The sequence below is a fragment of the Pongo abelii genome, chromosome 2 (genome assembly GCF_028885655.2).
Source record: "Pongo abelii isolate AG06213 chromosome 2, NHGRI_mPonAbe1-v2.0_pri, whole genome shotgun sequence".
NCBI classification, from domain to species: Eukaryota; Metazoa; Chordata; class Mammalia; order Primates; family Hominidae; genus Pongo; species Pongo abelii.
Window position 1 is genome coordinate 109933933 of NC_085928.1, and position 16070 is coordinate 109950002.

Below are 16070 nucleotides of genomic sequence, written 5' to 3' on the forward strand. Positions count from 1 at the left end.
AACCCTTTAACTAGTTTATGCACAACTCACCACTCTCACCCTCCAAACTGCTGGATGGCCACCAAAGGAAAGGAACCAAATGGAATCAGAAAATACCAGACCTTTTTTTACTCAATGCACCTCCCCTAGAAAGCCTTCCTGATCACGCTAGGCTTAGAGGGGTGGTTATTGTCTCAGTGATCCCAAACTACCTTTTTCATTCAAACCTCTAGTAGAGCACATCTCACACTGTAATCGTTTGTGGTTTACACGACTGTCTCCCCTGCTTTCTGGGAGGATACAAAGGGCAGAGCTGACTTCCAGTCATCTTTGTACACGTGTGTACATGGCACACGTTAATTGGGAAACGAATGAATATGATACATTTAGCTGACACTGAAGTGGAGGAAAACTTTGAACGTTTTAAAATCAGCACCTTACTGGTAACTAGGCCATCTGTGCTGTGCTTCCAATTCACCAAGAGTCCCAGATCCCTGTGTCTCAATCTCTTTAAAAAGACAAAGAAGGACTTTAAAATAATCTGTAAACTCTGCTCTAAGATCCCATACATGTAGAAAGTTCAGGCCATTCTCCTGCTTCCCATAGTGTTCCGAATGCTCATCACTTTAAAATCTCAATTGGATTTTTGCATTTCCAAGTCACGCTCCACGTCTGCGATTCTGAGCCTGGGTCTGACCCAAATATGACGGTTCATAGTTTCCTACTGCAAGAGCTGGGAAAACAGCGATCTACCTTTCGTGTTAAACCAGGCTTCAGCAGCGCCGCTCACCTGGCCACGTCTGCCCTGTTCATCGCTGTACCCGCAGATACCCGGCTCCGTGCCACGCACGAATGGTCAGGGGTATGGGACAAAGAAGCGGCTCTACATTGGGCGGCTTCTGAGAGTCACGGGGACCGCGCCGCCTGCCGCCGGGAAGAAGCGCGGTCCTGGCCAGCGTCGGCGACCCGAGCTCCGGCCGCGCCTCCCTCCGCGTCTCGGCCCACTCGCGGTGGCACTCGGCACCGAAGCCGGACACTCCACTGCCCGTTAGACCAAAAACAATGGCCGAGCCGGAAGCGAGAGAGGCCTCGACTTCCGCCCCCTCCGGGATCCCGGAAGTCTCGTTTGCGAAGGTGGGCGCGCGCGTCCCCGCACCCGGGAGAACTGGCAGGGCTTTCTTCTGGGCTGTGCCCGGCCACCTGCCGCGGGCGGGGTCGGGGTCTGGCGAGGGCCCAGGCCACTCACATCCCGCTCTCAGGCCATAGTCGGGGGATCCAGACGCATCCCAGCTCTACACCCTCTCCTCCTGGTGTCCTTGGGAAAGATACCCAACCTCCAAGCCTGTTTGCTCATCTGAAAAAAATGCAGAGCATAATGCGTACCTCACAGGGCTGGGAGCCCCGCACGAGGTAACAGACACTACATAGCAAAAGGCTTGGCATATCCTGAGCAGTCAGTTATACCATGTGTGATGCCCAATCTGAAGTCTCAGTGAAGGGAGCAGCAAGCATCCCCCATCTTAAAAATGAAGAAGCATGTCTAGAAATTGTGATATTTTGGCCCATAAATGTGGTTAATATTTCGTAAGACAGCACCAGCATTCTGGTGTCCACATAAAGGTTCCTAGGGAGACCAAGGAGCAGATAAACTGAGAAGGTGTGGGGACAGTTTGTAACCTAGGAGGCAGTTGTCTAGCCTCTGGGTGGCAGGTGGTACCCAGGTGACCTTCTCTTTGAAGAATGGTTTGCATACAGAAGTAGGATATGAACTGGTCCTTGTTACAAACATGATTGAGCAGGCCCTGTGTGTTAATGACCATGGGTGAAGGGCAAAGAGTGTGATGAAGTTAACTGTGTATCTTTATTATAGCACAGGAGATAGGTCCTTTACAGGGCCCAAAGTAAATAGTCTCCTGGACTGTCTAGAGGTGGCAACATTTCAAAGGTGTCCTGGGCCTAACCCTGGCCCTGACATATGTTCCTCATATATCTGCATGAGCCAAGATAGAAACAAAGACACCAGAAGTCCTGCTCCAGAGTTTCCACAAGCTTAAAAGTAATCTCTTGGAGCAATCTTTGTCCATTGATCCTAATGGGTGGTTTCCTGTCATCAAGGTCCCCGTCTCCATTTGGAAATCTCACAAGGAGGTTTTGGCTATTTAAAACCAGGAACCCCAGCCTCTGCCTGACATTGATGCTAGACATTGCCTACTGGCAAATCAAGGCCTCAGAAGCTTAGGATTCTTGAGGTGGAAGGCAAATCAAGGCCCCAGAAGTTTAGGATTGTTGAGGAGGAAGTCTCCCAAGGCCAGGCTAAATGCTCTCAGACCTGATTTTCAGATCTCCTTGACCACGTGTTGTCCTGCAGTCCTGGCTTCCTATTATAGGAGACACAAGGATTTGGAAACCAAGATTGAGGGTTTTTATTCTTCAGAGCTGTTTCATGCGCAAGTGGTTGGCTTTCATTGGCTGTAAAGACCAGGCCCATCTGAGCAGTGTGTTTAGAGTTCAGAGGCACTTCTGTGACCAACACTGTGGGCCTGGCCTGATCTACCATGACTGGGTTGGGCCCCAGTGGGCAAGACACTCGATGATGCCTCGATATAGCACCTTAGGACACCTACCTTTGGGCCAAAGACAACCACAGAAGGCCTTTAGGAATTCTGTACTCCAACTTGATCTCTCTTGAAAATCATCACCCAAGCTTTGGTATGAGAGCTAAGAAATAGGTAACTCAAATTCTAAATGCCTGAAATGAAACTTACCATCTATCCACAACCCTGAAGCTCCAACCCATGTTCCCATCACTGTAAAAAGTATTATCATTCACCCAGGGACCCAAACTAGAACCCTGGGTGTCATCCCATGAGCTGAGTGACCATGGACAAGTTACTTAGCCTCTCTGTGCATAGCTTCCTTATTTGGAAAATGGGGATAATAATATACTTGAATTGCAGAGTTGTTTTGAGGATTGGATGAGATAAAATACATAAAGCACTTAGAATGGTGTCTGACACATTGTAAGTATTATAGGTGTTTTCTAGTATTGTGTTTACTATCCTTGTTTCTTCTCAGTTCATCCCCTGTATCCATATTAATGTTAAGGCCTGCCATGTTTGCCCTGTATGTATGTAATAATAAAAAAAGAGAATATCTATAGCAATTACTGTGCTGCTCTGCATCATCACTATCACTTCCCGTGTTAAATCCTGCTTGGGGTGAGGGCAGCTGCGAGAAGTGTGTCCCCAGGAACTTCCTGGATTTAAGACCACAAAGAGGCTGGGCACAGTGGCTCACCCTGTAATCCTAACACTTTGGGAGGCCAAGGCAGGTGGATCACTTGAAGCCAGGGGTTTGAGACCAGCCTGGGCAACATGGTGAAACCCTGTCTCTACAAAAAATTTAAAACTTAGCCGGGCTTGGTGGCACACACCTGTAGTCCCACCTACTCTGGAGGCTGAGGTGAGAGGATTACTTGAGCCCAGGAAGTTGAGGCTGCAGCGAGCAGTGTTTCTGCCACTGCACTCCAGCCTGGGCGACAAGACCCTGTCAAAAACAAACACAACAAAACAAAAACCCACAAAGAGAGGATCACAGGTCTGGAGAGTCTGCCCCCAAACCGCTCAGACGTTCTGACATCATCTGTGTGGATAGTCCCTTTTCAACAGCCAGAACTCTCCTATATACCCTGAAAAGAAGGTGGGGCCCTAGACACATGGGATGGGGGGACTTGCCATGATATGGGAAGAAAACCCCAGCCCACTGTGAATGGGAGTGAATGGGGCCCAAGCCCTAACTAAGAGAATGGAGAGACCCTCCTTTCACCTGGAAAACTCCTACTTATCCTTTAAAACACTGCCAAGAAACCCTTTCTCCAGGAAGCCTTTTCTGCACCCCACCTAGATTAGGTGTGGCTTCCTTTTTGCTCCTGTAGTGGCCCGCAATGTTATGCTATTGCCATAACCAATAGGTTATGGTCCCTATTGGGCATACTGCACTAACACTGTCTACTTACTGGCCTCCCTACTGTACTGTAAGCCCCATCTTGGCTGACACCATATCTCTCTGGTTCACAGGTGAGTTCCCTGACACTAACTCTTGACATGGCTGTTCCCTTAGCTGGATGTGAGTGCCCTACGGTCGGGCCACCATAGTTTTCATGGCATCCAACACAAAGTCCAATATAGCTTCTAAGAAATGTGTCCTTGATCCAGTTTGCTGTGGAAGGCTTTTAACAGGGAATGAGCTGATCAGTCTGGGTTGTAGAAAGTTGCCTATGGTGGCCAGCTATGTAGAGGGGCTTGAAGGGAATGAGACACGGACATCCCTTATAGCTGCTTATCCGCTTTGCACTCCAGTGCCTCTACAACAGTATCATAGGATCATTAGTTTGCAGATGAGGACCCTGAGGCTTGGCAAACAGCCTAGTAGCTGAGTAACATTTTACTGGCTGAGACGGGTAAGTTAGACTTTGATTTCTGGTCTTTAGACCATTCCTCCTCTTCTTTCTATTGCAAGATGCTTTCTCTGACCTTCATTCATTCCTGTTTCTTAATTCCTGTCAGGCTTCTTCCTGCCAATGGTGTTAGGAGAGTGGGGAGGGTCAGTGATGGTTACCAAACATAGGCCTGGGGGTGACTTGGTGAGAGGAAGGGTTTTCTCAGTGCTGGGGTCTCAGGGACTCCTTTGGGGAGCTGATCTCAGGTGAGTGAACCACCAAACCCCATAGGCCTCTGAGCTTCCTAGAGGGAAATGGAAGTTGTTCCAAGTGTGCAAAGACCACGGAGGGAGTGGTGATATGGTTTGGATTTGTGTCCCTGCCCAAATCTCATGTCAAATTGGAGGAGGGGCCCAGTTGGAGGTGATTAGATCATGGGGGCAGATTTCCCCCTTGCTGTTCTCATGATAGTGAGTGACGTCTCATGAGATCTGATCATTTAAAAGTGTGTAGCACATCCGCCTTCGCTCTCTCTCTCTCCTGCCACCATGTGCAGAAGGTATTTGGTTCCCCTTCACATTCCGCCGTGATCATAAATTTCCTGAGACCTCCCAGTCATGCTTCCTGTTAAGCCTGCAGAACTATAAGCTGATTAAACATTTTTTCTTCATAAATTACCCATCTCAGATAGTTCTTTATAGCAGTGTGAGAATGGACTAATACAAATTGCTTCTTGTGCTCTTTAGTTCAGGACTTGTCCCAGGCAATTGCCTGTAGGCAAGCCATCTGGGACCCCAGCATGGGAGCTGTGGCCCCAGGCTGCCCCCACTTGTCATCATTGGTATGGATTCTCCCTCATGATGACAGGTGAAGCCAGCTGGACTTCCTGGGTCAAGTGAGGACTTGGAGAACTTTTCTGTGTAGCTAGAGGATTATAAACACACCAATCAGCACTCTGTGTCTAGCTAAAGGATTGTAAATGCACCAATCAGCACCCTGTAAAAATGCACCAATCAGCACTCTGTGTCTAGCTAGAGGATTGTAAATGCACCTGTCAGCACTCTGTAAAATGGACCAATTAGCCCTCTGTAAAAGGGACCAATCAGCAGGATATGGGCAGGGACAAATAAGGGGATAAAACTGGCCACCCCAGCCAGCAGTGACAACCCATTTGGGTTCCCTTCCATGCTGTGGAAGCTTTGTTCTTTTGCTCTTCACAGTAAATCTTGCTGCTGCTCACTCTTTGGGTCCATGCCATCTTTAAGAGCTGTGACACTCATGGCGAAGGTCCACAGCTTCATTCTTGAAGTCAGTGAGACCAAGAACCCACCAGAAGGAACCAACTCCGGACACATCTTGTTGACCACGAAGGGACTATCGCCAAGCAGTGAGTACCATTGGACCCCTTTCACTTGCTATTCTGTCCTATTTTTCCTTAGAATTGGGGGGCTAAATGCCAGGCACCTGTCAGCCAGTTAAAAGCGACTAGCGTGGCCACTGGACTAAAGACACGGGTGTCAGGCTTTCTGGGAAAGGGCTCTCTAACAACTCCAGACTCTTCGGAGTTGGGAGCATTGCTTTGCCTGGAACCAGCTTCCACTTTTCCTGTACTTCTGGACTGAGCCGAGGGTCGACAGAGAGGAAAGCCATTCAGCTCCGGGGTCCTGACAAAAAGTTTGTTGACCCTGTAACCATGAGTGGAACTCTCAAAGTCATGTTGCCCAAGCAAGACTCGCCCATCTATCCTATCTACCCTGACCCTTGCCTCCTGGGTTCTAATGCCTGTCTCTGAGGCTACTCCCGCTTCTAAAAACCACTCCCTGTCTCTGGTGCTTTCTAGTTTCTCCTATAAGAATGATTTCTAGTATAAATTTTGGGACTCTGTTCTTTAGGCACCTGGGCTCAACAATCAGAAAGACATAATTTTTGCCCAAAGCCCCATCGGTGGGGGGGACTATCTGGAATTTTAGGATCCCTCCTCAGACTAGCAGGCCTAACAAAAGCTATTCCTGAAGCTAGGATATGAGGAGCCTCAGAAATTATATTCTTCCTATTTGTATGATGAGAATTGAGGACAAAAGGCATCACTCTTCCAACCCTGGAGATCCCTTCCATCCCTCAGGGTATGGCCCTCCACTCCATTTTGAGACATAACATCTTTATAAGACAAGGGTAAGGTCCCAATACTAACAGGAAAAAAATGCTTAGGACTCTAACAGGTTTTCAAGAATGTGTTGATAAGGGCCACTAAATCCAATTTTTCTCGGTCCTCTTTGTGGTCTAAGAGGACAGGCAAGGTGCAGGTTTTTGAGAATGCGTTGGTAAGGGCTACTAAATCTGACTTTCCTCAATCCTCTTTGTGGTCTAAGAGGAAAACTAGTGTTTCTGCTGCTGTGTTGTGAGTGCAACTATTCTGATCAGCAGGGTCCAGGGACTGTTTTGGGTTCTTGGGCAAGAGGGGGATCTGGTGCTGCATTGGTTAGCACAACTATTCCAATCAGCAGGGTCCAGGGACCATTGCAGGTTCTTGAGGGGTTGGGGGGTGGGGGTAACAAAAAACCAAAACTGTGGGCAGTTTTTTCTTTCACATGGGAAACACTCAGGCATCAACAGGCTTACCCTTGAAATGCATCCTAAGCCATTGGGAGCAATTTGACCCATAAACCCTGAAAAAGTATCGGCTTATTTTTTTCTGCACTATGGCCTGGCCACAATATTTTCTCTCTGATGGGGAGAAATGGTCACCTGAGGCAAGTATAAATTACAATACTATCCTATCCTGCAGCTTTACCTTTTCTGAAAGAGGGAAGGCAAATGAAGTGAAATACATTATGTCCAAGCTTTCTTTTCATTGAAGGAGAATCCACGACTATGCAAAGCTTGCAATTTACATCCCACAGGAGGACCTCTCAGCTTACCCCCATATCCTAGCCTCTCTATAGCTTCCCTTCCTATTAATGATAAGCCTTCTCTAATCTCCCCAGCTCAGAAGGAAATAAAGAAATTTCCAAAGGACCACAAAAACCCCCAGGCTATTGGTTATGTCCTCTTCAAGCTGTAGGGGGAGGGGAATTTGGCCCAACCCAGGTATGTGTCCCCTTCTCACTCTCTGATTTAAAGCAGATTAAGGCAGATCTGGGGAAGTTTTCAGATGATTCTGATAGGTACATAGATGTCCTACAGAGTCTAGGGCAAACCCTTGACCTCACTTGGAGAGATGTCATGCTATTGTTAGATCAAACCCTGGCCTTTAATGGAAAGAATGCAGCTTTAGCTGCAGCCTGAGAGTTTGGAGATACCTGGTATCTTAGTCAAGTAAATGATAGAATGACAGCTGAAGAAAGGGACAAATTCCCTGCTGGTCAGCAAGCCTTCCCCAGTATGGATCCCTACTGGGACCCAGACTCAGATCATGGGAACTGGAGTCGTAAGCATCTGCTGACCTGTGTTCTAGAAGGACTAAAGAGAGTTAGAAAAAGCTCATGAATTATTCAGTGATGTCCACCATAACTCAGGGAAAGGAAGAAAAATCCTACCACCCTCCTCAAGCAGCTACGGGAGGCCTTAAGAAAATACACTGCCCTGTCACCTGACTCCCTCAAGGGTCAATTGATCCTAAAAGATAAGTTTATTACCCAATCAGCCCCAGATATCAGGAGAAAGCTCCAAAAGCGAGCCCTGGGCCATGAACAAAATCTGGAGGCATTATTAAACCTGGCAACCTCGGTGTTCTATAATAGGGACCAAGAGGAACAAGCCAAAAAGGAAAAGTGAGATCAGAGAAAGGCTGCAGCCTTAGTCATGGCCCTCAGACAAGCAAACCTTGGTGGTTCAGAGAGGACAGAAAATGGAGCAGGCCAATCACCTAGTAGGGCTTGTTATCAGCATGGTTTGCAAGGACACTTTAAAAAAGATTGTCCAACGAGAAACAAGCTGCCTCCTCGCCCATGTCCACTATGCTGAGGCAATCACTGGAAGGTGCACTGCCCCAGAGGACAAAGGTTCTCTGGGCCAGAAGCCCCCAACCAGATGATCCAACAACAGGACTGAGGGTGCCTGGGGCAAGCACCAGCTCATGTCATCACCCTCACTGAGCCCTGGGTATGTTTAACCATTGAGGGCCAGGAAATTGACTTCCTCCTGGACACTGGCATGGCTTTCTCAGTGTTAATCTCCTGTCCCAGACAGCTGTCCTCAGGTCCGTTACCATCCAAGGAATCTTGGGACAGCCTGTAACCAGGTATTTCTCCCACCTTCTCAGTTGTAATTGGGAGACTTTGCTCTTTTCACATGCCTTTCTTGTTATGCCTGAAAGTCCCATACCCTTATTAGGGAGGGACATATTAGCCAAAGCTGGAGCTATTATCTATATGAATATGGGGAACAAGTTACCCATTTGTTGTCCCCTGCTTGAGGAGTGAATCAACCCTGAAATCTGGGCATTGAAAGGACAATTCGGAAGGCAAAAAATGCCCACCCACTCCAAATCAGGCTAAAATACCCCACCACTTTTCCTTATCAAAGGCAATATCCCTTAAGGCCTGAAGCTCATAAAGGATTACAGGATACTGTTAGACATTTAAAAGCTCAAGGCTTAGTAAGAAAATGCAGGAGTCCCTGCAACACCCCAATTCTAGCAGTACAAAAACCAAACAGTCAGTGGAGACTAGTGCAAGATTTTAGACTCATCAATGAGGCAGTAATTCCTCTATATCCAGTTGTATGCAACCCCTATGCCCTGCTCTCTCAAATACCAGAGGAAGCAGAATGGTTCACAGTTCTGGACCTCAAGGATGCCTTCTTCTGTATTCCCCTGCAGTCTACACCCAGTTTCTCTTTGTCTTTGAGGATTGCACAGACCACACATCCCAACTTATGTGGATGGTCTTGCCCTGAGGGTTTAGGGATAGCCCTCATCTGTTTGGTCAGGCACTGGCCCGAGATCTAGGCCACTTCTCAAGTCTAGGCACTCTGGTCCTTCAGTATGTGGATGATTTACTTTTGGCTACTAGTTCAGAAGCCTCGTGCCAGCAGGCTATTCTAGATCTCTTGAACTTTCTAGCTAATCAAGGGTATAAGGCAACTAAATAGTAGGCCCAACTTAAGTCAAATATCTAGGCCTAATCTTAGCCAGATGAACCAGGGCCCTCAGTGAGGAATGAATACAGCCTCTACTGGCTTATCCCTGCCCTAAGACATTAAAACAATTGCAGGGGTTCCTTGGAATCACTGGCTTTTGCCAACTATGGATCCCTGGATACAGTGAGATGGCCAGGCCACTCTATACTCTAATCAAGGAGACCCAGAGGGCAAATATTAATCTAGTAGAATGGGAACCAGAAACAGAAACAGAATTCAAAACCTTAAAGCAGGCCCTAGTACAAGCTCCAGCCTTAAGCCTTCCCACAGGACAACACTTCCTTTATATGTCACAGAGAGAGCAGGAATAGCTCTTAGAGCCCTTACTCAGACTCGTGGGACAACCCCACAACCAGTGGAATACCTAAGTAAGGAAACTGATATAATAGCAAAAGGCTGGCCTCACTGTTTACGAGTAGTTGCAGCGGTGGCCATCTTAGTGTCAGAGGCTATCAAAATAATACAAGGAAAGGATCTCGCCAACTGGATTACTCATGACGTAAATGGCATACTAGGTGTCAAAGGAAGTTTATGGCTATCAGACAACTGCCTGCTTAGATACCAGGTGCTACTCCTTGAGGGACCAGTGCTTCAAATATGCCTGTGTGTGGCCCTCAACCCTGCCACTTTTCTCCCAGAGGATGGGGAACCAATCAAGCATGACTGCCAACAAATTATAGTCCAGACTTACGCCACCCAAAAGAATCTCTTAGAAATCCCCTTAGCTAATCCTGACCTTAACCTGTATACCAACGGAAGTTCATTTGTGGAGAATGGGATACAAATGGCAGGTTATGCCATAGTTAGTGATGTAACAGTACTTGAAAGTAAGCCTCTTCCCCCAGGTACCAGCAACCAGTTAGCAGAACTAGTGGCACTTACCCGAGCCTTAGAACTGGGAAAGGGAAAAAGAATAAATGTGTATACAGATAGCAAGTATGCTTATCTAATCCTACATGCCCATGCTGCAATATGGAAAGTAAGGGAGTTCCTAACCTTTAATGGTGAAACCCTCATTAAATACCACAAGGAAATCATGGAATTATTGTACGCAGTGCAAAAACCCAAGGAGGTGGCAGTCTTACACTGCCAAAGCCATCAAAAGGGGAAAGAGAAGGGAGAACAGCAGCATAAGCGGCTGGCAGAGGCAGAGAAAGTCAAAGAGAGAAGAAAAGAAATAGAGGCAGAAAGTCAGAGAAAGAAAGAAAGAAGGAAAGAAAGAAATAGAGAGAAAGTCAGAGAGAGAGGGGGAAGAGACAGAGAGAGAGAGAGGGGGGAAGACAGAAAGTCAAAGAGAGTCAGAGAGAAAGAGAGAGACAGAAAGTCAAAGAGAAGGAAAAAGAAAGAAGAGATGAAGAGAAAGAGAGAAAGAGAGAAGTAGTAAAGAAAAAACAGTGTACCCTATTTCTTTGAAAGTCAGTGTAAATTTAAAACCTATAATTAATAATTGAAGGTCTTCTCCATAACTCTATAACACTCCAATACCACCTTGTTGTCAGTGTAAACAAGGGTGTAGCCCGAAAGCACTGAGGCCACTGACAACCCATAGCCTTCCTATCAAAAATCCTTAACCTAGCAAGTTTCCTAACAGGGGATCTGAATCTTAATTAATTACCATACAAAGGTCCGAGCAGACCTAGGAGGAACTCCCTTCAGGACAGGATGATAGATGGTTCCTCCTGGGTGATTAAGGGGAAAAGACACAGTGGGTATTCAGTAAGTGATAAGGAAGCTCTTGTAGAAGCAGAGTTAAGAAAATTGCCTAGTAATTGGTCTGCTCAAACCTGCGAGCTGTTTGCATTCAGCTGAACTTTAAAGTACTTGCAGAATCAGGAAGGAGCCATCTATACCAATTCTAAGTTAATATGGACTGAACGAGGTCTTATTAATAGCACAGAATAATTAAAATCCCAAACTTACAAGGTTTTCAACAAAAGTAAAGTGTGCTAAAAGTTAACAGTGTAACATGTATTATCCTACTACCACACACTCTCAAAGGATTTCTCAGACAGTTTACAAGAAATAACAAAATCTATCCTTACTCTACAATCCCAAATAGACTGTTTGGCAGTAGTGACTCTCCAAAACTGCCTAGGCCTAGATCGCCTCACTGCTGAGAAAGGAGGACTTTGCACCTTCTTAGGAGAAGAGTGTTGCTTTTACACTAACCAGTCAAGGATAGTATGAGACACTGCCTGGCATTACAGGAAAAGGCTTCTGAAATCAGACAACGCCTTTCAAACTCTTATACCAACCTCTGGAGTTGGGTGACATGGCTTCTCCCCTTTCTAGATCCCATGACAGCCATCTTGCTATTACTCACCTTCAGGCCCTGTATTTTTAACCTCCTTGTCAAATTTGTTTCCTCCAGGATTAAGGCCGTCAAGCTACAGATGGTCTTACAAATGGAATCCCAAATGAGCTCAACTAACAACTTCTACTGAGGACCCCTGGATCGACCCACTGGCCCTCTGTCTGGCCTAGAGATTTCCCCTCTGGAGGACACTACCACTGCAGAGCCCCTTCTTTACCCCTATCCAGCAGGAATTAGCTAGAGTGGTCATCACCCAATTCCCAACAGCAGTTGGGGGGTCCTGCTTAGAGGGAGGGATTGAGAGGTGAAACCAGCTGGACTTCCTGGGTCGAGTGGGGACTTGGAGAACTTTTCTGTCTAGCTAGAGGATTGTAAACGCACCAATCAGCACTCTGTGTCTAGCTAAAGGATTGTAAATGCACCAATCAGCACTCTGTAAAACGGACCAATCAGCAGGACATGGGCAGGGACAAATAAGGAGATAAAAGCTGGCCACCCCAGCCAGAAGCAGCAACCTGCTTGGGTCACCTTCCATACTGTGGAAGCTTTGTTCTTTCACTCTTCACAATAAATCTTGCTGCTGCTCACTCTTTGGGTCCGTGCCACCTTTAAGAGTTGTAACACTCACCGCAGAGGTCCGCGGCTTCATTCTTGAAGTCAGCAAGACCAAGAACCCACTGGAGGGAACCAACTCCAGATGCAATGACAGGTGGACAGACAGGCCTAAAGAACAGCGGTGACCTGCTGGGGACCGAGTGCATTAGCAATGGCATTTAGGACCCTGCAGGCCTCTGGCTCCTCAGCCAGTACCACCCCTGCTCTAAGTGCTTCCTTCCTGGGGGTTCTACACATTGTTCTTCTGGGGGTGGGGCGAGGAGGGTAGAGCCATCCTATTCCTGATACTCTGTCCCGACTAAATCCCTGTTCTGGGTTCTGTTGTCCTTTTCCCAATCTCCCCATTGGCCCTAGAGCTCGGCTTCTGGCCCTTCTGGCTACAAATCTGTGAAGGGAAAGGAGTATTTTCAGGCCAGCCTACCCACAACTCCCATATACCAGTTGTTAGCATGCATGCAGGGAGGATCCTTAGAGTTGCTAATCCAGTCACTACCTTCCTATTTTACAGGTGGGGAAACAGGTCCATGGAGAGATAGTAACCCAGGTCTCCTGCCCCTCACTGTAGGGACCTTGTCTCTTTTTGGGCCAGAATTCTGTGAGCTTGATTCTCCAAAAGCATGATTTTTTTCTTGGAAATAATAAGCTTGACATCATAGGTTGTAATCTATTCGTTTCTGGGTTTTGTCGGGCCTCAGATTTGAAATCCAGATTCTTCCAGAAGGGTCTCAAACATACACTGGAGTTTCTTTCCAGCCTGTAAATATGGCAGAATCTAGCTCTGCCACATACCAGCTGGGATTGAGACCTTGACCAAGTTACATATACACTGTGAGTCTTAAGTTTCTTTCTTTGTGAAATGGAAAAAATATCCATGCCTGCTACCCTCTCAGAGTTGAGAGGATTCAGTGAGGTAAGGTGAGAACTTTGACACATCCTATTAAGCACTATACATCATCACTTACCAAAGACATCTATGCAAAAAACTTTGAATTCCAGGGAGAAGGCAGTAAGCCCTGGACCTTGGAAATATCAAGGGCAAGGGCGGTTAGATACCAGTGACTCCAACAGAGTCGGTATGTGATACCCAACATAAGAGAAGTTCAGAGAGCCAAACAAGGGATTAATCTAGAGGCAGCTTAAAAGGGAATAGCACTGAGTTGGGCCTTGAGGAAGAGGGAAGAGCATTTCTGGCAGAGGGAACAACATGATCAAATTGCTGGGTGAGGGTGGGGGTCGTTATTTCAGTACAAGTTGTTTCCTGTTATAGGCTGTAGGAAATTAACAAAAACAGTGATTCGATCTCTAGATGCATACAATTTGTGAGCACTTAAGCCACCATAATGTCCCCTGGTGATTGGTTCTCCCATCAATTTAGAAAATAGGTGATACTTAACATTCATTCTTTTTTTCTTTCTTTCTTTTTTTTTTCTGAGACAGAGTCTTGCTGTGTCCCCCAGGCTGGAGTGCAGTGGCACAATCTCGGCTCACTGCAAACTCCACCTCCCAGGTTCACGTCATTCTCCTGCCTAAGCCTCCCGAGTAGCTGGGACTACAGGCACCTGCCACCATGCCCAGCTAATTTTTTGTATTTTTAGTAGAGATGGGGTTTCACCATGTTAATCAGGCTGGTCTCAATCTCCTGACCTCGTGACCCACCTGCCTTGGCCTCCCAAAGTGTTGGGATTACAGGCGTGAGCCACCACGCCCGGCCCATTCATTATTTCTTACTTAAACAATGGACAACAGCCAAGGAGAAGCTGATACCCTAGTGAATTTTTAAATTCCCTTCACCTATGAGGCCTCCAGGATGCCACCATATGCCCTTAGAACTCTTCTGTGGCTAAGCCCATATCTTCTAATAGTATCTAGAAGATTGCCTCATGCCCAATAACACCAACGCTCCACACACAAATGTTTCTACAAATTAAGTGTGCAGAACTCCCATAGTGAGGGGATGTTTCATCTTCCCTCACTGTAAGCATTCTGGAGGGCCAGGCTGGTTTTCCCCAATTAGAGGTGGGCAGGAATATTGTTTCCTTTTTGCTTCTACTAGTAAGGCCTGGAATAAGCCTAGCCCCAGGGGTTGCTCACCTGAAATGGGTTGAGCCTGTTCCCCTTTCATCCTAATTCCCTGTCATTTCTGGCTTCTTTCACCCCAGAAGCTGTCAGAACTTGGAAAGGTGATAACCATGAAGAAAGGTGATAACCATGAAGAAAATTCTGTGATATTTTCTTCTAAATATCTTCTAAACAGGATTGTTTAGGATTAGAAGAGACTGCTTTTTTTTTTTTTTTTTTTTTTTTTTTTTTTTTTTTTTTTTTCCAGTCATTGGCATCAAGTTTACTGAGAGGGATGAAAAATAAGGCTTTGAGAGTAAAGCTCTAGTAGAAACTACTCTATGTGAAAAGGTCAGTTGTGTATTGGAATTTGGCTTGTTTCCTCTCTGCTTCTTGGACTAGGATAAATGCTACAACTCTTCTCTAAAAGAAACGCCCCCAATGACTTTATGTATCCTTTCTTTTAGGACTTTTCTAGCCCTATCACTAGAATTCTGTTTCATCTCACTAATCCTAGTCATCCAACCCATTCCAAACAATTCTGCTGTGCTGTGATGTCCTCCAGTCTCAAAACCCTTGGCAAATACCAATCTCTAAAAATTTCTGCAAGTACTATTTGGAAAACAAACATGTCATAGCTGGCTTCTGTCTATGGCTTTGGATTCCTTCCTCCAGTTTACATTATACCAAGCAATTTCTAGAGTGTCAGCTTTATTAGTTCAGCCGGTTATTACATACACATATTTGTATTAGCATTCTCCAGAGAAACATCATATATAGAACGTTTGCATATTATATACAAGACAATATGTAATAATATGATAGTTATATAATATAGTATAAAAATAAAAATATATATGATATATGTAAAATAAAAATATATGTACAGGGGAAGCCCTCACTTAAAGTCGTTGATAGGTTCTTGGAAGCTATGACTTTAAGTTAAATGACATATAACCACCAATTTTGCCATAGGCTAATTGACATAAATGAGTTAAGTTCCTACGGCATATTTCTGGTTACAAAAACATCACCAAAATTTTAAATAAAGACCCCAAACATTGCTAATATTAAACATTGAAATAAATGTGAGTTATATATACATTTAAAAAGGTTATTATTTGAGTGGGGTGCAGTGGCATGTACCTATAATCTCAGCTACTCTGGAGGCTGAGGCAGGATGATCACTTGAGTCCATAAGGCTGCAGTACACCATGATTGTGCCTGTGAATAGCCACTGCACTCTAGCCTGAGCAACACAGCAACACCCCATCTATAGACTTTTTTTTTTAATAAAAAAAAAACAAACTATTCGGTAAGAGATGCCTCACCAAGGACTTTCTCCTACACATTAGAACTGTGCATTTGGCCACTTCTAGTTCTAAGAGAATCTGGGAGACCATTTTAGGTTTCCAACCTCTAGAGCAGCTTTGTCCAATAAAACTTTCTGTGATGATGAAAACGTTCTATACCTGCTCTAATATAACAGTTTCTAGCCACATGTGGTGACAACACTTGAAACCTGGC

The 16070-nt window shown here is 45.8% G+C and overlaps 2 protein-coding genes across 13 annotated transcripts in view; one reads left to right on the forward strand and one right to left on the reverse strand.

Moving 5' to 3' along the window:
* Positions 1 to 1044, reverse strand: part of ZKSCAN7 (zinc finger with KRAB and SCAN domains 7) — a 24069-nt gene extending 23025 nt beyond the window's left edge. For 5 of the 12 annotated variants that reach the window (XM_054550944.2, XM_054550943.2, XM_054550942.2 and 2 more), the window contains exon 1: positions 770 to 939. The gene's annotated coding sequence lies outside the window, so the exon portion shown is untranslated. Of the gene's footprint in view, positions 1 to 732 lie in introns of all 12 variants that reach the window. The other 7 variants (XM_054550945.2, XM_063722110.1, XM_024244868.3 and 4 more) reach the window with 4 other exon arrangements.
* On the forward strand, positions 683 to 12456 carry LOC103888565 (serine/arginine repetitive matrix protein 1-like). Its single transcript, XM_009239150.4, has 3 exons — positions 683 to 1113; positions 5638 to 5804; positions 11928 to 12456. Exons 1-3 carry the CDS (start codon positions 683 to 685, stop codon positions 11975 to 11977), a joined length of 648 nt encoding a protein of 215 aa, XP_009237425.3. The 3' UTR covers positions 11978 to 12456.
* The last annotated feature ends 3614 nt before the right edge of the window (positions 12457 to 16070 follow it).

What these genes read in the sequence shown, in the direction of transcription:
- LOC103888565 (XM_009239150.4), top strand. Translation starts at nt 683, where the DNA reads ATGACGGTTCATAGTTTCCTACTGCAAGAGCTGGGAAAACAGCGATCT. An exon ending in CGGAAGTCTCGTTTGCGAAG is followed by an intron (nt 1,114 to 5,637) that starts GTGGGCGCGCGC and finishes TGCTCTTCACAG; the next exon opens with TAAATCTTGCTGCTGCTCAC. An exon ending in GAAGGGACTATCGCCAAGCA is followed by an intron (nt 5,805 to 11,927) that starts GTGAGTACCATT and finishes TGTTTCCTCCAG; the next exon opens with GATTAAGGCCGTCAAGCTAC.